The sequence below is a fragment of the Sinohyriopsis cumingii genome, chromosome 12, assembly GCF_028554795.1.
Source record: "Sinohyriopsis cumingii isolate HCF-2022 chromosome 12, ASM2855479v2, whole genome shotgun sequence".
NCBI lineage: Eukaryota > Metazoa > Mollusca > Bivalvia > Unionida > Unionidae > Sinohyriopsis > Sinohyriopsis cumingii.
This window is the reverse complement of record NC_142972.1, coordinates 109,022,845-109,049,468: the sequence shown is the minus strand read 5'-3', so window position 1 is coordinate 109,049,468 and position 26,624 is coordinate 109,022,845. Positions and strand designations below refer to the sequence as shown.

Genomic DNA, 26,624 nt, shown 5'->3' with positions numbered 1-26,624 from the left:
TAAGACTGAACATTTTAACCTCCAGCCTTTTCACTTCTCTGATTTTTAGTTTCTGCACATTTCTCTGATGACCTGCATCCTTAATTTACCTCCCCTGCTGCCTATTATGTGCTCTAAGGAGTTGCCTCCCTCTAACATTATGAACTTATGGGCCATGACAAATTGTACAGGATGCCATTAGCACAAAACAATTTTCACTGGAACTTGTACCATAAATAAAATAAATTACTGGAATTAAACTGAAGTCACATTACATTGTTAGCTGATTTTCAGCCTTGATAAAATAATGTAGAAATCATACCGATCATTTCAGAAGAAGAAAAAGATTATGAGTTACAATTTTTGTAATCTGTAAGGTTTAGAATGAAGACAAATGGTGACTATATTTGTAAAATATTTTGAGAAAGTCAAATAACAAAGGGGATTTGACTTGTTGATGGTCAGAATTTCAGGTGATACACTGAATTTTTGCACTATGAACTTTATCAGCAGAAATTACAAAGTAGCCCAAGATGTGAAAGGAAGAAATAAAGAAATTAGCATAGTGAATAAAATTAAATAGTGTTAGGAATGTGATATCCAAAGTTCCTGAGTTTTAAGGTCCCGAGACAGATTCCTATTTACTTCCAATCTGACATTACTGCTGGCTCCAATAGGATGATGTCAGTGCACATGTACAGTCAAGTTCATCATCCCACCACGAACTTCACCACTGCGTTACATTTGAGAAAAATGGCAAGGTTAATGCCTAATTTGCCATCATCATGGAAATATTTCTGCCAAAAATGCTGTCAGATTTTGCTTCTTATCATCACTAGCCGATGCAAGACTTCAGTTTCCACATCCAATATTTTGCATTGTTGCTATGCAACAGGTGGGTTATAATGTGCAGTTTGACCACCTTCTCAGTAGACATCTCATTTCGAGGCAGTGGGGAAGGGGTAATACAACAAATACAAAATGAAACAAAACAATGAAATGAAATAAAGGCTGAAATAAAAGTTTTGTCTGCATACTCTAAGTAGATATCCTGCATAAAATGGTTGACAGGCCATGTACCATGCTATGTGTACTAGAAGGATCACTGCCAATGTACATGCTACATGTAACAAGAGAGGATGACTGGAAATGTACCATGCTACATGTACCACAAGGCTGACTGGCAATGAACCTTGCTAAATGTAATAGATGGTTGATTGGTAATGTACCTTGCTACATGTACCAGAGAAGATGACTGGCAATGCACTATGATGAATGTACGTGAATGGTTGAGTGATAATGTACCATGTACCAGAAAAGGTTTACTGGCAATGTACCATGCCACATAATCTATGCCAAAATACACCAATATAACAGTAAAAGTTCCTGATAGTCACCAAACATCATCAGCTCCATTACATATTAAAAAATTAAATCTGGACTGGTTCGGCTCAAGTTTTTGACATAACTTGCTAAGTGTGAAGAAAAAAACAGGCAACACATGGATGAAAGAAAGCTCAAAACTAACATCGCTCCCTTTCTCTTCGAGCAGACAACTTTATGAAAACAAATCTATTAAAGACTTACCATGGACTCCCTGTCAGTAAGAGTCTGTGTGACTATGATATTAAAGACTGCATGAGATCGACTACTCTCGCTGTTCATGTTTGTTGCAGCAACTGTCCTGGATTTGTTTCCTTCACTCATCAGATTATCTATATCCTGGAAATGAATTATGATTAAAGAATCAGTCTGCATGATGCATCATGGGAAACTAGTTATAGGTCACAGGTGAATATGAAACTACCAGTAATTTGTTTTTGAACAACTGTTTAGTATCATTTATCAAAACAACAATCTGAATTCAAATGCAGAATTTAAAGAGTTGGATTATACTGACTAGAATGTACAAACAAAGAGCAGAATTTAAAGATTAAAGGGACTTAAATCAAGCAGATGCTATGGATTAGGAAGATTTAAGTGTCAAATAAATAAACATGTTACAGTGCTATTTTTGTACAAAATGGACCTTCAATGGCAGGAAAGGAGATTAACTGAAAATAATACTGTATTTTTCATAAATCAATTTTTCGTTGTTTTTTTTTAATAATGAAAAGTAATATGGCTGTAGAGAGAATATCTGATGTTAATGTATGACCTTTAATATAAGGTACACAGTAACTCCACAATTAAAACTACAATAAAGACTATAAGGATGTGAATGAAGTTCCAGACATACAAATGATAATACATTTGAAATTTGAATTTTTCCCTACCTATTATGCAGGAAGGTATGATAATTAAAGTCTTAATTTTTCCCTTTTAACATTTATTCCAATAAAATATAACTTACTTTTAAAGTACAGAAAGTCATATGAAGAAAGAAAACAGATCAAACTATATCTTGGTTGCATTTTTAAATACTATTTTTCATTATTTTTTGGATTTGTTCATTAAAAACATATTTCACTGGTATTTCTAGCCTATAATTTTGTTGTTGTTGTTGTTGTTGTAGCGTTTAACACGATTTTTCAGCACAAGATAGGCTATATATGGTGGCCAGCGTAACTGGTGGAGGAAGAACCCTGGAAAACCCCGGGAAGAACCACCAACCCATGAGAAGCTACTGGCAAGCATTCTCACATACCCATGTTAGCCAAGCCTGAGACTCGAACACACGCAAACGTAGGTGAGATGGCAGTGATTCGGAATGGAGAGCGTTTTAGACAAACTTAGGGCCCCCTAATAATTTTGTATTGATCCATCTATTTTGCTGAAGGCTTGAAGTTCATCAAGAGTAAATCCAGTGATAATGTCTTCACTAAGCATAATATGTATGATAATTATTTTGACATCAATCACTGGTATTCTTGAGAAGGACTTGAAATTATCTGGTTAAAACCTTTTCACACATGCATTAGAAAAAATTAAAAATCAACCTGAGTACCTGGGAAGGACATTAAAATGTTTGTCTCAAGTTCTTCCTCAAAATTTAGCAAATGTTCACTGGACTACTCTGGAAGGACTTTAAACCCACTGGCTCAAATTCCACCCCACCCCTCATCATCAAACATTTACTGGACTTCGCAGGAAGGACTTCAGACTCTTAGCTGAGATTCTTCCCAAATTCTTAAATAAACATTTATACAATATAAACCATATATGATCCATGTGTCTTGGTACAATAACTGTCCGAGTTACTGCAACAAATAATCAAAGTTTTGTGCATTAAACTTTTTTGCACCTTTCTCAAAGAGTAATGTTTCTCATCTTTTCACATCCCATTAAATGCTGAATCAGTTATGGACAAAACCACCGACAGCAGATGAAATAACAATGTATATGGGGGCATAGAAAGCAGTAAAATGCTGCCTTTACACTGATCAAGTACCAGGTTTGACACTGGGCTCTAACAGCTGCAAGAATGAGGGGCAGTCCATCCTGATTGTCTTTTTTTCGGATTGTTTGTTTGCTCCTTGTCAAAGATCAATCCAATACTGATATACTGTAAACGTTAATTTTACACTGGCATCTCAGCAAATACTGATACACTGTAAACATTAATTTTACACTAGCATCACAGCCACTGATGGTACAATGTAAAGAAGATGTCCATTTCACAATATCAACAGAGTCACTGATGATACACTGGAAAGAAGTAAATTTACACTAGTATCACATCCACTGATTATACACTGCAAAGTACTTCATTTCACACTAGCATAAGAGCCAGTCATAACAGCAAGTGATAAACCAGTGTTAAGAAGCTGTCGAACTTTGATGTACATCCAAAAATAAAAAATCTGACCAATTAAATACAGGATTCATACAAAGAAAACCTTGTCACCCATTGAACTGCATCACATACTGTGTAAAATCACTGTGTAGTACATAGTAAATACAATTAAATTAAACCAACCTTTGCAAACATCTCCATTTAAAGGACAACTAATCATAAAGAAAAAACATAACTTACTTTTAAGTTTTCTTACCAATGCAGTACAGTGCATGTCTTTTGTCCCAACTCGCATAAAAATTAGCCATTTCAAAATGCAATTGTCTCTATCCTATCATGCCTTGTGGGATGAAGAAGCTTTTAATATCTGCACAGAAGATTAAGATTTTCTTGTATTCTACCACCACCACGTGACTGTTGTCTCATTACCTTTCACAGAATCTACCAACACACATGCCTGTTGTCTCGTTACCTTTACTGGAATCTACCACCACACATGCCTACTGTATCATTACATTTCTTGAATCTACCACCACACATGCCTGTTGTCTTGTTACCTTTTAACATTGGGTGGTAAATCAGTTTCTAGCAAGCATAGTTAATGGGCAGATCCATATTGGGAAAGAAAATTAACCACCTAAAAAATGGACAGCTCTCAACACAAGGGGAGATAACTCTTTGAGTATGGTTATACAAATGATGGGGGACTGACATTATCAGTGTGTGCTTATTATGATCAAACCTCACAAAGTTCACCAGAATTTTTAAATTTTTAATATTTTAAATGCACAGTGCAATTATTGTATTAAATACTGTACATTTATCCTCTATATAATGGTTGCCTGTCAAAAAAGGACAACGTTTTGTAATTCTTTGAGTGCCTATACAGACAGGTTTCCTTGCATGCAAATTCAAAATAATTTACTACTAGCAAAGTGAAAGTGGAATTATAGGAGTGAAATGGAATGACACTGTTAAAACAAAAGTACCTCAAATGACGAAACCACCAGTGTTGACAATCCATCTACATAAGGTCCAAGGATATTGTGCTCCCGTACCTTCAGGTTGTGTTTACTCCTAGAAGAAAATTGGAAATTCATTTAGATTCCTTGATCTCCGATTCTATGAATTATCAAAAGCAGGAAGAGCTAAATACACAAAGTGGTTTATTCTAAAAAATACAAACTACTTACAGTAACTGGCAGCGGACATAAAATTCCAAATCTTTGCACATGGTAAAGTATGAATTTAGCAGAGGTCAATTATCCTGACTTTTTATTATTTGTTTCCTCTGAGATTTAATACAGCATCATGTTGTTTTTAGGACAGTGGACATCAAATTTCACCAGGCCCAAAACTTATATACAGTAAGGTATGAGTTTTGCAGAGGTCAATTATCGTAACATTTTCTTTTTTTTCTTTTTCAGAGATCTAAAGCTGCATCATATTTAGGAGTCAACTGTCTTGAATTTCAGAATTTGAGTACAAGTGTTTTACTGTAACACTTTACCAGCAATGTATTGTGAGATATATGCATATTTTACTTTTAAGAGAACACAATTATTAATTTTCAAAAATGCTCAAACAAAATAATTTTATACCTGTACTAACACATTTTGGAAATGTGGAAAAATAATCTAGAATATTAATTCTCTTGAGATCCAGCACTATTTCATCAGAAATTCACCAATACAGCTTTTGTGTCATATCAAACTTTCAGCCATTAAGTGCAGCTTGCTGATGCAAATTCTGACTTTCTACTAATCAGAAAGAATCCTCAGAGTTTTAAAAAATTGTTTTCTGGTAAAAGGTTGTCTGAACATGTAAGAGATTTTGAAAATGGAAGCAAACCTGAGGTTACAATTACTTCCTGAGTGCTTGAGCCATTATTTCAACTCTGTAACAACGTACAATATCTGAACTTTGTAACCATACAGAATATCTGAACTTTGTAACCATATACAATATTTGAACTTTGTAACCATGAACAATATTTGAACTCTGTAACCATGTACAATATTTGAACTTTGTAACCATGTACAATATTTGAACTTTGTAACCACGTACAATATCTGAACTTTGTAACCATACAGAATATTTGAACTTTGTAACCGTGTACAATAACTGAACTTTGTAACCATACAGAATATTTGAACTTTGTAGCCATGTACAATAACTGAACTTTGTAACCATACAGAATATTTGAACTTTGTAACCACATACAATATTTGAACTTTGTAACCATGTACAATATCTGAACTTTGTAACCATGAACAATATTTGAACTCTGTAACCATGAACAATATTTGAACTCTGTAACCATGTACAATATCTGAACTTTGTAACCATGTACAATATCTGAACTTTGTAACCATACAGAATATTTGAACTTTGTAACCATGTACAATATTTGAACTTTGTAACCATGAACAATATTTGAACTCTGTAACCATGTACAATATCTGAACTTTGTAACCATGTACAATATTTGAACTTTGTAACCACGTACAATATCTGAACTTTGTAACCATACAGAATATTTGAACTTTGTAACCATGTACAATATCTGAACTTTGTAACCACGTAAAATATCTGAACTTTGTAACCATACACAATGTTTTAACTTTGTAACCATGTACAATATTTGAACTTTGTAACCATGAACAATATTTGAACTCTGTAACCATGTACAATATCTGAACTTTGTAACCATGTACAATAACTGAACTTTGTAACCACGTACAATATCTGAACTTTGTAACCAAGTAAAATATCTGAACTTTGTAACCATACAGAATATTTGAACTTTGTAACCATGTACAATAACTGAACTTTGTAACCATAGAGAATATTTGAACTTTGTAGCCATGTACAATAACTGAACTTTGTAACCATACAGAATATCTGAACTTTGTAAGCATGTACAATATCTGAACTTTGTAACCATGAACAATATTTTAACTCTGCAACCATGTACAATATTTGAACTTTGTAACCACGTACAATATCTGAACTTTGTAACCATACAGAATATTTGAACTTTGTAACCATGTACAATATTTGAATTTCATAACCATACAGAATATTTGAACTTTGTAACCATGCACAATATTTGAACTCTGTAACCATGTACAATATTAAAACTTTGTAACCATGTACAATATTTGAACTTTGTAACCATGCATACTATTTAAACTTTGCAACCATGTACAATATTAGAACTTTGTAACCATGTACAATATTTGAACTCTGTAACCATGTACAATATTTAACTTTGTAACCATGTACAATATTTCAACTTTGTAACCATGTACAATATTAGAACTTTGTAACCATGAATATTTTAACTCTATAACCACGAATATTTTAACTCTGCAACCATGTACAGTATTTCAACTCTGTAACCATGAATATTTGAACTCTGTAACCATGTACAGTATTTGAACTCTGTAACCACGAATATTTGAACTCTGTAACCATGTACATTATTTGAACTCTGTAACTCTGTAACCATGTACAGTATTTGAACTCTGTAACCATGAATATTTGAACTCTGTAACAATTTACAGTATTTAAACTCTGTAACCATGAATGATATTTGAACTCTCTAACCATGTACAATATTTGAACTTTGTAACCATGTACAATATTCGAACTTTGTAAACATGTACAATATTTGAACTTTGTAACCATGTACAATATCCAAACTTTGTAACCATGAATAATATTTGAACTTTGTAACCATGAATAATATTTGAACTTTTCTAACAGTACACCATTTCCGGACATGTGTAATGTGCACATGCAACATTAAAGCTTATGTCTATTTGTACTCAGATTTTGTGTAATGTACACATGCAGCATTAACCCTTTTTTTTTTTAAATTCTGTCAGCAACAGCTTGATCATACGAATGTTTTGCATGAAAAATATGAGCAGTTTAATGATTCCGAGGCCCTCTATTTAGTCTGGTTCCATGACCAACTCCACTAGTTTAATGATTCTGAGGTCCTCTATTTAGTCTGGTTCCATGACCAACTCCACTAGTTTAATGATTCCGAGGTCCTCTATTTAGTCTGGTTCCATGACCAACTCTACTAGTTTAGGGGGCACTCACCAGATAATATGTACTTTTGAGAGAGTGACATATGTAAGGTGAAGTAGTTCGCATTTAAAACATACACAATGGAGAGAATGTTGGCATACCTCTATGCTACATTAATGTAACATGGATGATATTTCTTTTGGATATTGTACTTTTGGAAATTTTACATGATTTAAGCACACTGCTAACTAAAATGACTGCTCCCTTGTGTTACAAAATCAGCCTGAATTAGTCTAAAGTACACTATACATAGCAGCTATTAAAATAGGGAAAATGAATTTTGCCAGACTAGACAATACCAGCTTCTGAAAGTGCAATGAATGAATTACCAAATATATAAAATGTAAAAAAAGTTATCGGCTCTTTTTTATACAATTTACCTCTGAAGTTCAGGAAGTGAAAATGACCAAGTAGAGCTAGCACTTTTTTGAAAGGTGCACATCTGAAGTAAGGCCAAGCTGTATACTCTATAACCCATATTACACCCATCAATCATACACCAAAATAATGGGAATTAAAGGTTCTTTGCATTATACCTAAGATATACAAGGTCTTTTTTAAATAGCCAGTATAACCAGTGAGGAAAGCCGAGGAAATTCTTTTTCTTTAAAATCCTAACCCTATGCAAAATGCGAAACTGCATAGCACCACCTTAATGATTCCAAGGTCCTCTATTTAGTCTGGTTCCATGATCAACTCCACTATATCTAATATGAAAACTGAACACAGACAAGCAATTATCTGCATTTTACCCCAACAATCATATTTCCATAATCATTGCTTATATTCCGTAACCCAATATTTTAAGGGTCATTTTGTAAGACTTGCAGTCAAATCATAAAGGTTGGCAGTAAAGCCAGAAAAGTGACTTTTAAGTTGCTTGCCAACTAACAATGACTCAACAAAAGAAACTGCCTTTCTTCTTCATAGTCTATGCAAATATAACTCTTTTGAGTGCCTAGGCACCCTACAACACAACTGTCTCTTTACCTTTGGAAGTACAAGGGCAAGTTGATGAAACATTTTAAAAAATCTTTCTATGTTGTAAACACTGATGGCAACAATATTAAAAGTTGTAAAAGTATAAGTTTTTAATGCCAGTTGCTGGCAGCCAATGAGAAGGGTGAATTCATACAAGATTAAATGCAAGGAATGCAATGTAAAGATGAGGACTAGGAATGTAATGTAAAGATGAGGACTTGTTTTCCACTGGTCTTGATGGGGATCAAATATCAAGAAATCTTTAACAAATATGCTAAGGGGAAGAAAATAGAACATACCTGGTGCAATTACACTCCGCTGTTGCACAGTGTTTGTGTGATTTGGATTTTTAACGTAGCTTTAACAACTTTTCAGTCATATTGCTATGATGTCTGCAGTATGTCAGTTTATAGTGTTGTCTAGCACTGAAGCATCATGCAGACATGTGGCATGATGTCCCACCCAGTCACATTATCCTGACACTGAGCAAACCAGTCCTAACACTAACCTCTTAATGCTGTGCACCAAGCGAGGCAGCTGTTAGTACCATTTTTGTAAGTCTTTGGTATGACTCGGCAGGGGATCAAACCCATGACCTCCCACATGAGGCGGACGCTCTAACCCCGCTGTTGCACAGAATAAAGCTAATGCCAAGCCCAGTTCCACCAGTCTGCACTTTAATGTAATCAGTGTTTGTATACTATTTCCACATCTACATATTCAAACCAACCTATAAACAAATGCACTGTAATCACCAAAAAGCTTCTTCTACAATCTGAATATACTGATTAAGCATCTTTACAAACAGGATCAGCTCTTCATTAAGGAAATATAAACAATGAAGTACAAATGAACAATAAATTTCATGCCATTCTGAACAAGTGAAACACAATTTTACTTTCTAAATACAATATTAAAATTGGCCACATTTTCTTTTTCTACTTTTATTAGGCCCAATATCCTATTAACTTCACAAAAGAATTGGAGTAAAGTTGTTTACATTTTTCTAAGAAGACATTTAGATTTGCCTCACCCTTTTAAATCCAGCAAATCGTGAACTTTTTCATTATAGATCTCCATATAGGACACTTCCACTTTATACGAATTATCCTCATCCTGGCGGACAGCAATCTTCTCAAACAATGAATCACACAGTCGTGGAATAATTCCCTTTTCCTCCATCGTACCCATCATTGTGTAGGATTTCCCTGACCCTAAAGGGAAAAAGAAAGCATTCATTTAAAAATCTGATTTAAATTATAACTACTCTGTATTCTAGATACCCTCCAAATCAAACCTGAAAAAAATGTCCAGAACTAATAAGAAATCTGTACTACTTATTAAACTGAAATATAAGAATGCAAAATTTGGAAGAATATTTCACAGTACAATCTTTCATTGTCAGCATGACACATAAACTTTCTGACTGATGTATTGGTTAGGTCCGCTATAACTGGGCAGCTTGTAATAATTAACATCTCCTGTTTGGAAGCATACATTTAATTTTAATTAGAGTCCATTCGATACCAGGCTGTCAGATATGTAAGTGTAAGCTTGTGTAGAGGTAAATTACCAAATCTGAGATGAACCAGAGAAGTTGGGAAGCCATTTGAAACAGGTATCATAAATGATATTTTCCATAATAGATATTAATAAAGGCAAACTAGAGAGTATTATTCTACCTTCAAAAGGAGTGATAAAGATTTTTGGTGGGCAAAGAAGTAATCCTGACTGGCAAAGCTAAACGAGAGTGTGTGTGTGTGTGTGTGTGTGTGTGTGTTCCCAGTCAGAATTCAAGGTTTTAAAATAATCTCCGTCACGACATTAGGCAGCCCAAGCTTTTCTGCCGAGAGGGAAAGACTGAGGGGCTCTGAGATCAGTAGAGAGTACTCTTCTCTATAAATAAATTATCCTCAGAAAGTTGAGGACATGGATAGATTCAGCTACATAGTATGAGCAAGTCTCAGTGATGCATAAGGTTAGTCTCAATTGCACGCAATGCATATTCGTTGATATTAGTTTGTTATTATTCTTAATTTATTCATTTTAAATTCATACTTCAATTTTTCCTTGAGTTCTGATATAAATGTGCATGTTATATGATTCCTATGTTGCAGAAATGTCATAAAATATTTTCTTATGTGAATGAGTTCAGATTTAGTTGTTTGTATTTAATAGAAATCATGTATTTTGTATGATTTCATGTATTTCTTCTGACACAAACTGTGAGGAGTAAATTATCTCTCTTAAATGATTGTATCATAAAGATTTCATGCTTTGTATAAGGTATACTGTGAATTCATTTTTCCAGTGTCTGGAAATGTATGTCATCAAATCACTAATTGGCAAAGTAACATAGTTAGGACAAGGAGTAAAGTCCATTAATTCATGTGTAATTAAGTTGTGACTTTTCTTCAGTCTAGAATAGAGTAATGTGTGCTAACTGACCCAGTTCAGCTGGTAAATTTATAGCCACAGTGGGTTGTGATGGTTCATCTAAAGGGGTATACTTACGTTTTGATCCACTGGAATGCGGTAGCCCGTAACAAGACATCCATTTATGATAATAGGATAGTGAGTGTGTATTGGGTGTGAAATGACCATAACTAGCTCTCTTTCAGTTCGAGACAAAATATCTGATGCAAGTGAGTGTCAATATTGTTTGAACCCAAGAGAAGAAGGGAATCTGACATATAGGTAGGTTGGGTATAGTTCTACACTCACCTGTATGATACAGTAGTTCTACACTCACCTGTATGATACAGTAGTTCTACACTCACCTGTATGATATAGTAGTTCTACACTCACCTGTATGGTACAGTAGTTCTACACTCACCTGTATGATACAGTAGTTCTACACTCACCTGTATGGTACAGTAGTTCTACACTCACCTGTATGGTACAGTAGTTCTACACTCACCTCTATGGTACAGTGCTGAAAAAGTAGTCAGTAGCCAAGAGGTTGAGGATCCAGAGAGGTTAAAGTGAGACAGGAAAGGAAATAAATACAGAAACGCTGACCAATCACCAAAAGTGATTTGGAGAGGACCAGAAGCACAGGGTGATGATGTAATGCTGGCAATTTTGAGTTTGATCAATCACTGAATCATATGATGAAATTTAGTCAAGCTGTGTAAAAGAATGGCTAATGTAATGTTGCATAATGTCATGTTTGATTTTGTTTTGTTTACGTAACTGATGAAATTGTTGTATTTAACATACGAGGATCATGTTATTTTTTTTCTATATTTCGGTTCAGATCTCTGTTATTCCATCCATTAATTTCATATTTTGTTTTATTATTTACTCAATCTGGGCAACAGCACCATGGTCGATCTTCTCCTAGATAATGATAACCATAAAGCATGAGTTGTGGGGGAGATCACTCATCTTCAGCACCTCCTGACACTCAATTAGAAAATATGTCTAGAACTAACATGAAATAGGTACTACTGTATTAAACTCAATTAGAAAATATGTCAAGAACTAACATGCCATGGGTACCACTGTATTAAACTCAGTTATAGGAACAGCAAAATTTGCTCATATTCAGCAAAAATGTTGGAATAGCTAGCCTTCTGATAGGTTTCCAAAACTGACTTTTCATACAATACAGCCTTATGAAAGTTTTTAATACATCCTTATGACAGGTTTTCAATACAGCCTTATGACAGGTTTTCTATACAGCCTTATGACAGGTTTTCAATACAGCCTTATGACAGGTTTTCAGTACTGCCATAAGAATAAATATTACCATAGGATTGTATGGTTTAGTATTGACATTCAGATGTGTACAGTAGTCTAATAGAGACTGCTAATTATTAGATAGACCACTAATTGGTCATAATTAATGATGAGATAACCATAGACCTCCATGACCATCAGTCTATCCTATTTGGTCACCAGGGTCTATTCTACAACTGAAAATTTAAGAGAAAAATTTCCTCTGCCTTTCAAATTGAGAGAGAAATATTATAAACACAAGGGTGATCTAACAAAAGAATTTTTCTGCAGTTCTGTTAGAAATTAGGATGAATCCTACAATCACATGTCCTAGATTGACCCAACAACAAACACAAGGACCTTTCTTATAAATGTAATGTGGTTTATCCTCTACAATCACATGTCCTACAATAGACCCTTAGATAAGCACAGGGAGCTTACTCTATAAATGTCATCTGGGTTGAACATCTTCTACCAGATGTCCTAGAACAGACCCTAAATAAGCACAGGGGGCTTCTTATAAATGTAAAGTGGGTTTAATCTCTACTATTACATGTCCTAGAATAGACCCTTAGATAGGTACAGGAGGCCTGCCTTGTAAATATGATGTACCATATACGATATGGTCTCATCCTCTCACTTGGAAAACTTACTTATGTTTTTATCACCTACCATGGGTCTAATGTCAGTAAAATGTTGTATTTATGCCAGAAACAACTTAAGAAAGAACAACAGAACAAGTCTTAAAAGTCTTCTGCCACAATATCCTAATATCTCAAGACAGGTGGGGTTTTTTTTAACAAGTCATAACACTTTACAAACAGTAAATCAGTGCATTATGAGTCTAGTCACTCAAGCCAGGTGGTCATTCACAAAAGTGATCTTTCAAGAAAGGCTGTACTGTTGCACCTCTATAAGTAAATATATTTATCCAATTACAAGTCCATGGTAGTTGTTAAGCCCAATCCCATTATTTTCAAAATTCTGATAAAAATTTATTATATCTTTGACAGTAACCACACTTCTACATTCCGAGTATTGTATAAGGATGATCACCTACTGTTATCAGGGAAGTAATACGGTATGAACTTCAAAACAGACATTTTTTTATTATTAATTTATTACTCAATATCAATAGGCTGTCACAACAACACACACAGTATTGTATAAGGATGATCACCTACTCTTATCTGGGGAGTAATACGGTATGAACTTCAAAACAGACTTTTTTATTATTAATTTATTACTCAATATCAATAGGCTGTCACAGCAACACACACAGTACATGTTATTATTATGATTATGTGTCATAACAACATTTCATTTACAGCAACAAATTAATCCACTTTCAGATGTATGCATGAATGCACAGAATGCATTTATGTATGCATTCATCGCATGACCATCCATCCCACAGAGTAGATGATTACATCTGATACCATTGAGAGAGATGTATTGCTGATACTGTATGTGTGCGGGGCTGTTGGTTTAAGACTTCATTGAATCATCTTCCAGATTTTTGTGCCTTTTACAGTGAAAAAAATACAATTGCCATAACAATTCCAGATATAATTAGGTCTAGATATGTAACTGTAGGAGAAAAAGAAGATAATAATAGAACTTGGAGTCTGAGTTTGACCTGGTGATTCTAGCATGAGCCAATTAAAGCACCCATAGGCAATTTTAAAAAAAAGATTCTTTTTGACTGGTTTACACAAAATCTAAAGTTCTGACTCCAGGGCTGTGAATAACATATTAAGCCAACAGTAATAAGTGTATGTCAGCTATGATAACATTTACACAAGCATCAAGTTAGTGGCTGTCATGTTGTGTGAGAATTTTTTTTAACAATTCCTGCACATGTTTATAAATTTCTTCTGATATAATTTATAATTTAAAGTACTTGGGTAATGTCAATATGTATTGTATAATATTACAACTTTAGACTGATTCTGAAACAAAGAAAATGTCCATGAATTAGCAATTGCGTTAACTTCAAATTCGCGGCTACTTCCTCTGAAGAAACTTGCCACAGGGCAAGAAATACTGTTTGCAATTAGCAGTGATGTCAACAGTTGGCTTAGGCACAGAGGCCAGAAACCCAACATTGTAACACCTCAGTGATACCACCCCAGGCCATTTTCAAAGAGACCACCGATATCCAATCAGAATTAAGATAATCAAATTTTGGGCGGGTTTCTCATGCTGCCAGACATTGTTCTGCTTAATCCATTGTGAAAGAATCGGTGCACATCTGGATGTTGGTGAGAGCAGATCATTGGAAGTTGGAGACACCAGACTGCGCTCTGAGTGCAGAAGTTGGGCGCTCATTAAAAGAATGGGAAGTTAGTTCTAGGGACTTTAGACGAGATTGGAACAAAGGCTTCTGAGGTCAAATATCTTTGCCCGGATCTGTCTAACTTTCTTAACTAGTAGCCATAAGATTTATATGTTATTATGTGCATTTAATTTAGTACAAATTTAATGTTCCATGTATAGCTGTCTTATCAACACGTCGTAATGTAGTGTATAGCGAATTAGTAATAATCAAGATCAGTGTATGTAGTTGTTAGGATAAAATCGAAGTGGATGGTGAAATCTGCTACGATGTTGCATCAAGGTGCAGAATTGAATTTCATAGTGAGTAGTTCGATCTTGTACTTGTTTGTATTTGAATATATATTTGTGGACTGTGCAGAGTTAGGCATTGCTGGCCTTGTACGCATATAATTAGGCATTTATATTTGTACATCTTTTATAATTTGTTGTTGTTGTTGTTGTAGGGTTTAACGCCATTTTTCAGCACACGATAGGCTATACATGGCGGACAGTATTAATGGTGGAGGAAAAACCCGGGAAAGCCCCAGAAAGAACCACTGACCCACAAGAAGCTACTGGCAAGCTTTCTCACATACCCACATTGGCAGAATCTGAGACTCGAACCCACGCATACAGAGGTGAGATGGCAGTGATCCGTAATAGAAAGCGCTTTAGACCACTCGGCCATTCGGGCCCCTCTTATAATTTGTAAAGTAGGAAATGCAAAGGAATATTGTTGATGTTGATAGTTACTATAGAGAGAATTAGGGATATGTGTGTATGTATCAGAAGTCGTGATATTATTGTTGTTGTTATGGCCTTTATTATAGACAACCATGTGTGGAGATGTGAGTGTGAGTTGACCTAATGATTTAATTGCCATTATGATGATTTAAGATCTGTGAGAGTGACATGTTAATTCTCCTGTGTTCAAACAAGAAAGCACCATTTGTACATCCCTTCTAATCCACAGGAAACTTTCCTGGTGGAAACGGACGCCACCCAAAGATTTGAGAGGAGAAGATGTGGATAGCATGTAGAGATAGGCTGTTGTGCGAGGAAGGCGGGCCAGAGATGGAAACGGGGGTACTGGAAGTACCAATAAGAATGGCCGAGAGAATGGAAATGAAAGTACCGAAAGTACTGACAAGGAGGCAGAGAGAACGGAAACCAGGGTACCGGAAGTGCCAACAAGGAGAACTGGGATAGGGAAATAAGGGTACTGGAAGTACAGAAAGTAATACAAGGCGGTAGTTCCAAAAAAGTAACTCAGAAGGGACAAGGGAAGGAAACACTCTCACCTTTAATTTCGCAGGATGAAATAACTGGCAATTTGGATAGGTCGTGGACTGATTGGAAGCAATTGAATTGTAAAATTATCCTGTAATTGTTGAATACTGTGATATAGTTTATTAAACTCTTATACCTTTCACCTTATTAATGTTATATTTTAACACCTTGACTGTAGGCTTTGCTGACTGGGGGCTTGGAGCTGTTTAGCCTTTAAATTGTCTGTCCTTCTCCGGGGTTAGTAATAATTCTGTAGGGGGCACATGACAGTGGCATTGTTTAAATAACAAATACATTCTGTATTAGTTGGAAAAATTGGCAGAGTATTTAAACAAAGAATCTGTCACACATAGGAACTCATGGTAGGGTTGAGGCAGTTTTGGAAGTGCTGCTACTGGTCAACAAAGTGCTTCAGATTGCATCACTGAACTGCTTGAATCAATAGCTTGTCAGTGCTGTAGCCTCAAGTGTTTCTGCTTCAAAAGTATAAGAAGCTTGTTGATCAGATCTGATCATCAAGTGTTATTGAACCACAGTTGCCATAAATAATGTGTTCTGTACACAAATAACATGGTGCCTACCTGACACAAACCCACCCCACCCCACCTTTGCTGATCTCAAAAGCAATGTTTGAGACATTTAAATCCTCAAATATGAGGAAAATTGTCACCCTGAAACTCAGTCTCATACGTTTTATGATCTTTGGGGCCAGAGACTGAAAACTGATTTGTCTCATTTTCATATTTGAAGCAGCTACCACCTGCATAGCTGGATCACATGGCTATTATAACTAAGTTTAATAGGTGGAGCGTAAGGAAGGACCCGTTATAATGGAGCCATGCCACAGCGATTCTCACTGTAACACTGTTCAGAACACCCATGAAAATGTACCATGACAGAGGCAGAAACACCTTACACTCGGATACAAAAGTTAGTACAAATATAATTCAACCAGTACAACAGGATCCAAGACAAAGCTCTTTTGTATTCAACACCATATGATACTAAGACGCTTTATGTTGAGTGTCCACTGTACTAACACAGATACAATCCAAGTATCCGCTGTACTAACAAAGACCTGATCCAAGTGTTCACTGTACCACAGACCTGATCCAAATGTCCACTGTACTAACACAGACCTGATCCAAGTGTTCACTGTACTACCACAGACCTGATCCAAGTGTCCACTGTACTAATACAGATCTGATCCAAGTGTCCTCTGTACTAATACAGACCTGATCCAAGTGTCCGCTGTACTAACACAGATGCAATCAAAGTGTCCACTGTACAGACCTGATCCAAGTGCATTAAGAAACAGAAGATTATGCCTCTAGGCAGTGCACAATTTGATGCACATTATACACAGGTCTAAGTTGGAGATGTAAACAGTTGTACACTGGTCAAGGTAGGAAATATAAACCTATATTATACATAGGTCTAATTTGGAAATCTAAACAGTTATACACTGGTCAAGGTAGGAAATATAAATCTATATTATACACAGGTCTAAGATGGAAATCTAAACAGTTATACGCTGGTCAAGGTAGGTTGTTGTTGTAGGGTTTAACGCCATTTTTCAGCAGAAGATAGGCTATACATGGTGGCCAGTATTAATGGTGGAGGAAGAACCCGGAATAAACCCAGAAAGAACCACCAACCCATGAGAAGCGACTGGCAAGCTTTCTCACATAACCACATTAGCTGAACCCGAGACTCGAACTGACACAGACTGAGGTGAGATGGCAGTGATCCGTAACAGTGAGCGCTTTAGACCACTCGGCCACTCGGGGCCCTGATCAAGGTAGGAAATATAAACGTATATTATACACAGGTCTAAGTTGGAAATCTAAACAGAAGTTTTACACAAGTGAAGGTATGAAATATCAACATAACATTATACACAGGTCAAGGTAGTAAATATATCAAAAATTATCAGACTCATAAAGTAGTACTTGTGAATGATAGAAATGTGTGCATCTCTCTCAGGAGCCCATATACATCTCTTAACAGCTTAATGCTGTGAAAAATTCATCTTAGAGCTATAATAGTCCTGAAACAGGATCTATTTTTTATAGTATGATTGCACAAATTCATCTTAATTTGTATGAAATAGCGACACAAATTCAACCAAATGCACAAAAATCATTGATCGTATTTGCAAATCATACTTTTATTTCTTTGCTATATCCTTCCTACATTTAGAAATATTCCACATTATTCTCTAATGAACAGATGAATTCCCAGATCCCTAACCCAGTTTTCACATCTAGAATAAACCCTGTGAAACCCATTCAACTTTTCATGTGATTAACATCTCAAATAGATTCATGCCGTCAAAATATCTCAGACTGAGAGGTATAAAATGTCAGGTTTTACACTAGCAACACCATATAGGACTGATTTGTGTGTGTGATTTTGATTTTTTATTTAGCTTACACAATTTGCCAGTCATATTGCAACAATGTCTGCATTGAGGCATCATGCCGCAGACATATAGCATTATGTCCCACCCAGACATATTATTCTGACACCAGGCCAACCAGTCCTAACACTAACATCATATTGCTGAGTGCCTAGTGGGGCAGCTGTGAGTACCATTTGTAGAAGTCTCTGGTCTGACTCGATTGGGGTTCAAACCAGTGACCTCCCACATCAGAGGTGAATGCTCTAATCACTAGGCCACCAGAGCGGGCACATAGGACTGAAATACACTGGACCTTTATAGACATGGAACAATTATGACAGATTTATACAGTAGCAATGTCACAGAATTGCATGTCTCTGTGTTGATAGTATTGAGTTTAACGTCCTTTTTCAGCACACTCTATACTCATCAGTCAGTATATTTGGTGGCAGTAGAACCCACTCTGGGAAGTCTATGGGAACCCACTCTGGGAAGACTCTAGGAACCAACCCTGGGAAGACTCTGGGAACCCACTCTGGAATGACTATGGGAACCCACTCTGGTATGACTATGGGAACCCACTCTTGGAACCCACTCTGGGAAGAACCACCTACCCAAGAGACGCTCGTAGCAAGTTTTCTCACATACACTGGATGAGCTGTACAGATGAGCACCTTAGACCACTCAGCCACCCGAGGCCCTACCACACAAATAACTTGCTCTGGACCTTTATACAACCATGACATATCAGACAAATTTGTATGGTAGCAATTCCATACAAACTAGCACTAAAATACACTACATGTTAGAAGTCTTACATTCCTCAGAAGATTTATGCAATTAAAGATTCGTGCCATAAAAATAATTAAGTCTTGAAATGCATTGACCCTTATTGGTGCCTAACATCTGAATGATTTTGAACTAAAATGCACTTTTCCTTAAAGATGACCAGTATCTCAGACCAATCCCTGCTGTAGAAATATTTAGAACTTAAATGCATACACACTCAAAGATGCCAATCATCTCTGCCAATTCCTGCAGTGAAAATATTAAATGCATTCACCTTAATGATGCCTAAGACGTTAGGGCAATAAAACATGCTGTAGCACTGACTGGAACCCAATGAATCCTAACTGAAGCTAAGGCTGAAACGGTAAACCCTTGATAAACTGGTATTGATCCACATTACTTAAGAATCCAATAAGCAAGAAGAATTTGTGACTGTTTTTTTAAGAACTGTTAAAGTTCCAACCATGTTTGACTTGTCAAAGTTTATCATAATAAACAGAACAAATGAAGAAAACAGCCATTTTCCACATAAACAACTTAATCATACACAACATAAAGTCAACACAATGGACTACATCACTTCATCATAATTTGGCATCTGTCAGCGCTAGTAACTTTTATCTTCTTACATGCAAAATAAATGGAAGATTTCAGTGTAATATGGCTCTGACTCGCCCAACATGACAATTTATATGCAAACCTGACAAAATATATTTAAATATGTATTATCAATACAGATTGCATATTGGAAGATGTACATAATGATACACGTTAAATTGGAAGCTAGCTGCCAATATCCAGCCCAATCAGAAGCCTTAGCTGTTGCAATGACAAACTGAACTAGATTTTATATATGTAGTTTAACCCCCATCAAAGCCCAACTTCTCAAGACAGATTTCTGTGGTAGCATCAAAAAGTACACAGGACTGAAATGTATTGAACCCACACAGAAACCTAACATTTCTGATTGAGGCAATCTCAAGATTAAAGAATCTATTTTGAGATAAATGCTTTTCCAGGATCAATCAGCTACAGTCTCATTGAGAAACAATCCAATGAGTAATCATAAACCCCATCTGTCAAAGACAAATATTCCGAGTGGTCCCATGCACTTTTGATCGAGTTGAACTTTAGCCTTTGACCTATAGATTTGCCATTCATTTTTGGGAAATAACATTTAATCATTTTTGGACATGAATCAGTTAAATAGGATAACTCCCATAATTGGCACCATATTTGTTTTTCAATACACCACACTGGCAACAGATATTATATCTCCAACAACACTGACCGCTGCAATTCTTTTTATTAGAGTTTTCTACATAATGGTTCAATAGGGCAGCAGGACTGAAGAAGTCGTTGTAATTGCACAGTCTCACAATCACCATCAATAATGAGAATCTCAGCTGTAAGAGCTGTTCACCTTAAGCACTCTATTTGAAGAAGAAATTTCATTCTATAAAAGACCTTGTAATAAATGCTCATAAACGTACAGGATACAATGAAAATCGAGTCCAAATGAAAACTGCATAGACCCAAATCTGACATGCTAGGAGCAATCATTAGGACAAACAAGAGGCCGTGATCTTCCGGCACATTAAGAGCCAGTTGATCAGGTCTACGTTGCTTTGTAGTTGGACTCTACAGCAAACAAGTAAGACTGGTAAATATCGAAAGTTAGATCAAGCTTATTACCCATGAGCGAACTACTTGAAAATTTAGTGGCCATTTCATTTTATGTAACCAAGTACTAATACTGTGATCACATCAGATAAGAACTGGTAAGAGGGCTTATATGGTCAGAGATGACAAAAAGTCAAGGTTTTAGACAAGATATATTAAAGATGAATTAATTTAAAAAATAATGAGGTTATTCTAAGATCTAGTTGTGTTTAACAAAACTGTCAACAGTTATCATCTCCATCAACCTCAAATTGACTTTCTGGATTCATCTGAATCATCTCTCCACATACAGCCCCTCATCAAATTCAATGATAATGGGCATTAACATTCAGGTACTTCTCATGATAGTTCATATTAAAATCAGAACTTAAAGATAATGTCACGCCTGCATTTGCAGCATTAGGACTGACAGTAATATTACTGCCTCCTAAATTTTGCATAATTTTCATCACGTCTGCATTTTGTCTGGATCTGAACCATCAACTGTGCATCAGACTAATCATTTTTAAACAGACTGTGAACCAGACTATGTCACATGTAAAGCTGGCACTTAATGTATGAACAATCAAATAGGAATCATACTGTGAATTCAACTGCAGTTGTTGAATGTACTTAGAACAAAACCATTGCATGTACCATATGTATTCATATATAAGTCCAATCAAACTGCAAGAACAAAGATCCTGATCTGCCATAGTATAGTGCTTCTGCAGAACTGGGTATATGTTGTTTATTCAACTGATTAACAAACTGCACAGGCTCAGATATGCCAATACATTATGCACCAGCATATCTGGGTCTGTGCAGTTTCCAATTTGACTTGACTTATAAGTGAGTACATACGGTATATTTAATTTAACGGTATCATTTCATAGTTGCCCTTTTATAAAACTGAAGGTCGGAAGAGGACAGCCAGTGGACCATTTACACTCAACATTCTTAATATTTAGACACAAATGTGACCATTACAGCCAATACTGCAATATAAACTATTAGGTCTGTTCACTGTCCAACTTCACACCCACAACACCTTGGATCATAGCTAAGGATGTACACTTTTTCCAGCTAATTACCACATCCTGAGGGATGCATATTGATCACAAGAGGAAGATGGGCCACATGATCATCGCATGCCAGCCTGCCTCTGAAAATTTTCCATGATCAATAAATCCTGTATACGTAACATCCAAGAGTTTTTTAATTATCATTCACATACTTCTTAAAGCTTAGGGTGTCTGAGTACTTAGCGTGTAGACTTGAGACCAAATGTTATTGGATCAAATCCTTCCCAGACCACTGAGGTGCATCTCTTTACATTATATACGATACCATGTATTGATTGCCATTAAACCAATTAATCAATAAAATCAATTATTGTATTTCATAAATTTAGTACAACCTTCCAAAACAACCATCTAACATCACTTGTCATCTCCACAGACCTTCACAACTTTCAGACTTTTACTTGCCTATTCAAAATCCCACTTTCTCTGCTCAAGTATCTCAGGTGACAAGAAACAATGTAACAAAATATGTCATTTTAATTTATAATGATTAATTTATGTCAATAAAATTTTTTAACAAGCTTGACTGAACATCACTGCTTGCAGAATTTATGTCAATGTGCTGGGAAGAGAATAACAAATTTTAAAACTCCCTTATATATCAGTGAATTTAAATGAAACAATGTTGTTGTTATAGGGGTTAATGCCATTTTTCAGCACAAGATAGGCTATACATGGCGGCCAGTATTAATGGTGGAGGAAGAACCCAGGAAAACCCCGGAAAGAACCGACCTACGAGAAGCTACCGGCAAGCTTTCTCACATATCCACATTGGTTGAGCCCGAGTCTCGAACCTACACAGAGGTGAGATGGCAGTGATCCGTGATGGAGAGCACTTTAGACCACTCGGCCACTCGGGGCCCCAATGAAACAATGTATTCCCATCACAAAATCATTCCATCCTGGTCACGATGAACAAACTGAGAACAGTTTATGTGGGGCTAAAACTTCCTGAAATCAGGGAATTTCTTCAGATTCTCCTATTTGACTATGAATATCAGTCTGAAAGCAATGATCAACAAGGACCAGATTTTACTGACTGAAATACTCCCTCCAACAAGGCATGTTTGGAATAACTTACATGCTCTTTGCAAATAGTTCAGTTTGTTGTTTGACATCAAGACAATTTACTTAGTGCCTTGACAATAGGTGAAGAGTGCACTGCCCAAAGATGAACCCCATAAGCTGATCCTGGCTAATCCAATGGTGGGATTCAAACCCACACCTCGTCAGTCAAATGTCTGGCATACTAACTAAAAGTCATATTAGTTCCAGTCTCATTTAGTTACCTCAGGAATTATTCTAAATGCCTCGAAGCAAAAAGGAGGTTTTGAAATTAAACATTAATAAGTGAGTTTCAAAGAAAAGATAGGAGGATCTGTATCAAGGCTTGTAAAGGTATTACCTTAAATATGGTAAAGGTATTACCTTAAATATGGTAAAGGTATTACATTAAATAGGGTCAAGGTTTTATATTAAATAGGGCAAAGGTATTACCTTAAATATGGTAAAAGTATTATATTAAATATGATAAAGGTATTACAGTGGAAACCCCGCTATAACGTCGTAAGTGGGGTTTTACAAAATTGGATTGCGTTAATAGCAGGGTCACGTTAATGCAGGAGTTTTACAGTATTTTACTTTTTCAGAGAACAACTCATTGGCACATATACGTGCATTCATGTCTTAAGTATATGATGAATAGGGTATCCACACCATTTACTATCGTGCCATAGTGGCATGCAGTTCATTCATAATGCATGTAATTCCACTGGAAAATTGCACACAGATTTACAATATTCAATAAATTTTTCCCAGATCATTGTGTCCGAATTCAACGTCTAATATATAGCATGAACAGGGTATTAGCACCATATACTTGCCATCTGATATTGTACCATCAGGGCTTGCAATTAATCCATAATACATGTAATTCCATTGCAAAAATTGCATACATATTTAAACTTTTCAATAATTTTGTCAGGGATCATTATGTGTCTGAATTCAATGGGAAAAATTAGGCTAAGAAAGACAAAGCATGTGTACGGTTCATTATGTTCCAGGGTCTATGAACGATGTCTGTACAAGTTTCATATTGCTAAAATTTTCTCTTATGTGTTTCCATGTACATTTATCCATTGTAAATTTCCAATAATAATGCTTATACGCCTATTCGTTTGAATGACTACTGCAAGAATAATTAACAATCAACACGTTTTCTGAGTGCATATAACTTTTACTTCAGATTTTCTGAACACCGAAACAAACTTGTAAAAACTACTATACTAATCATTGCACAAAGTGCAGAGAACAACTTGCATATGTGAACTTGCTTTACCATAATGGTAAAATATTTTTATTTAAAAAAAAGGAAATTAATAATGAGTTCATAAGCAAACACCATGAACATGCAAAACCCGAGAACTACGTGCAGTAGGCCTGCAATGGTCACTAGTCTTTTTTATAAAAAAAATTAAGCTGAACGCATGTATAATTTCATGTCCTTTCAATTTCCAGTTAATAAAGCGGACATTATTTACTGGTCAATAGATTTGCACCTAATAACACCACCAAGCCCAGCAAACATGTTGGCAGCTTTTGTTTTTTGATGTTTATTAAATTGTGAGATTCTTTAAATCAACCACCGCATTGTCTGCTGCTTGGTTGTGTATGCAGTTAAAGAAGAAACACATGCTGACTATTGTTTGAGCAACGATTGTATACAGAATTAATTGAAGACAGTCACAAAGACAACTTACTGGCTTTTACTCATGCATCAGTAATAAGCAACATTTCCAATAATGTTTATTTTGGCATAACATTTCAAGAAACTGGTGAAATTGTTTAATTTCAGAAGTTATGAACATATTATATTAAAATTCACATGCAAACTCTTCCCATAAATGATAATAATCATTTTACACACTATAGCTCGTACTTAAAAAAATATTTTTATCTCGCTACAAGAAAAATACAAGTACATGTATTTAAATTTTCAGGAACCATGCCACAATCGTATTATATTCTAATTCATATGCAATCTCTTCCCCAAAATGATAATACATTTTTTATACACTATTTCACGTACTTTGAAAAAAATATTTTTTCATATGCAAATAAATATACAAAATTTGGGGATTCACACCACGACCGCTTTATATCTGAATTCACGTTATCGCAGGGCACATTATGGCGGGGTCGCACTGTACATTAAATATGGTAAAGGTATTACATTAAAAAGGGTAAAGGTACTACATTAAATAAGGTAAAGGTTTTACATTAAATAGGATAAAAAAGGTATTACATTAAATAGGGTAAAGATATATCATTAAATATGGTAGCGTTATTATATTAAATATGGTAAAGGTATTACATTAAATATTAAATAAATTCAAGGACTGATCAAATATTAAACCTGTATTTCAGCACAACACAGACAAGTCAGTCCATCTTATAAAGAAATTCCCTTTATACATCAGGTATTACAAAATAAAGGTAAAGAAAATGATGATGCAGGGTAGTTTAAGATTCACACATATTGATTTTTCAAACCTTTCATTGCTAAAACAAATGGTCCTATCTCTGATGGTTTTGAATGAAATAATTCAATCATTTAACTGTACAGCAACATAATTTGCACAATCTGCCTTTCAAGTCAACCAATTTAACACCCCATCAAAAATGCCACAACCTGACAGTTTTCCAATTGCAAACAGAGGACTGTCACTGAGGATGAGTTATGTACCAACTAGAAGAAAATGTAGCTTTTACTTTCAGTAACTGACATTTCATTTTTCAAACAAACATAGAATGAGTTTATTGCTCCCAAGGATGATGTTTTCTTTCAAACCCTGACTGTGGCTATAATATTAAATTACTGCCTTCTCCTGAGGCAATCATACTTCAATAAATAATGTTTGGTGTTGTTGTAGTTGTTGTTGTTGTTGCAGGGTTTAACGCCATTTTTCAGCACATGATAGGCTATACATGGCGGCCAGTATTAATGGTCGAGGAAGAACCCGGGAAAACCCCGGAAAGAACCACCAACCCACAAGAAGCTACTGGCAAGCTTTCTCACATACCCACATCAGCCAAATCCGAGACTCGAACCCACGCAGACAGAGGTGAGATGGCAGTGATCCGTAATGGAGAGCACTTTAGACCACGCGACCACTAAGGGCCCCCTAATGTTTGGTGAATACAGTGACAAAGTCAAAGGCTAAAAACCTAAACCCCACCAAGGCTCTCAACAGATTTAGGATGTGGAATCTTGAACTATTCTCAAGGGTCCTCAGGCTATTTCATAGAGTCCTGACATAAACTTGCAAGTCCATCAATTTCAAAAAGATAGAAAGGAAATGAAAAAGTACTTGTCTTTATTTCATTAAACAAATGGATAAGATTCTAAGTCTCAAATATATATATATATATATATATATATATATATATATATATATATATATATATATATATATATATATATATATATATATTTTTCATGTTATTCGACATTACAAATGGATGCATGTATGGCATTCTGGTTATCGAAAGC

General features: G+C 35.5%; 1 protein-coding gene across 1 annotated transcript in view; it reads right to left on the bottom strand.

The window, feature by feature from the left end:
- LOC149787234 (kinesin-like protein KIF13A) overlaps positions 1 to 26,624 on the bottom strand; it is a 398,962-nt gene that overhangs the window by 274,765 nt on the left and 97,573 nt on the right. The window contains exons 6-8 of the mRNA XM_089977741.1: positions 9,834 to 10,014; positions 4,705 to 4,792; positions 1,567 to 1,701 (exon numbers count right to left, since the gene is read on the bottom strand). Of these exons, the coding sequence (XP_089833867.1) occupies positions 1,567 to 1,701; positions 4,705 to 4,792; positions 9,834 to 10,014 (404 nt within the window). The remainder of the gene's footprint in view (positions 1 to 1,566; positions 1,702 to 4,704; positions 4,793 to 9,833; positions 10,015 to 26,624) is intronic.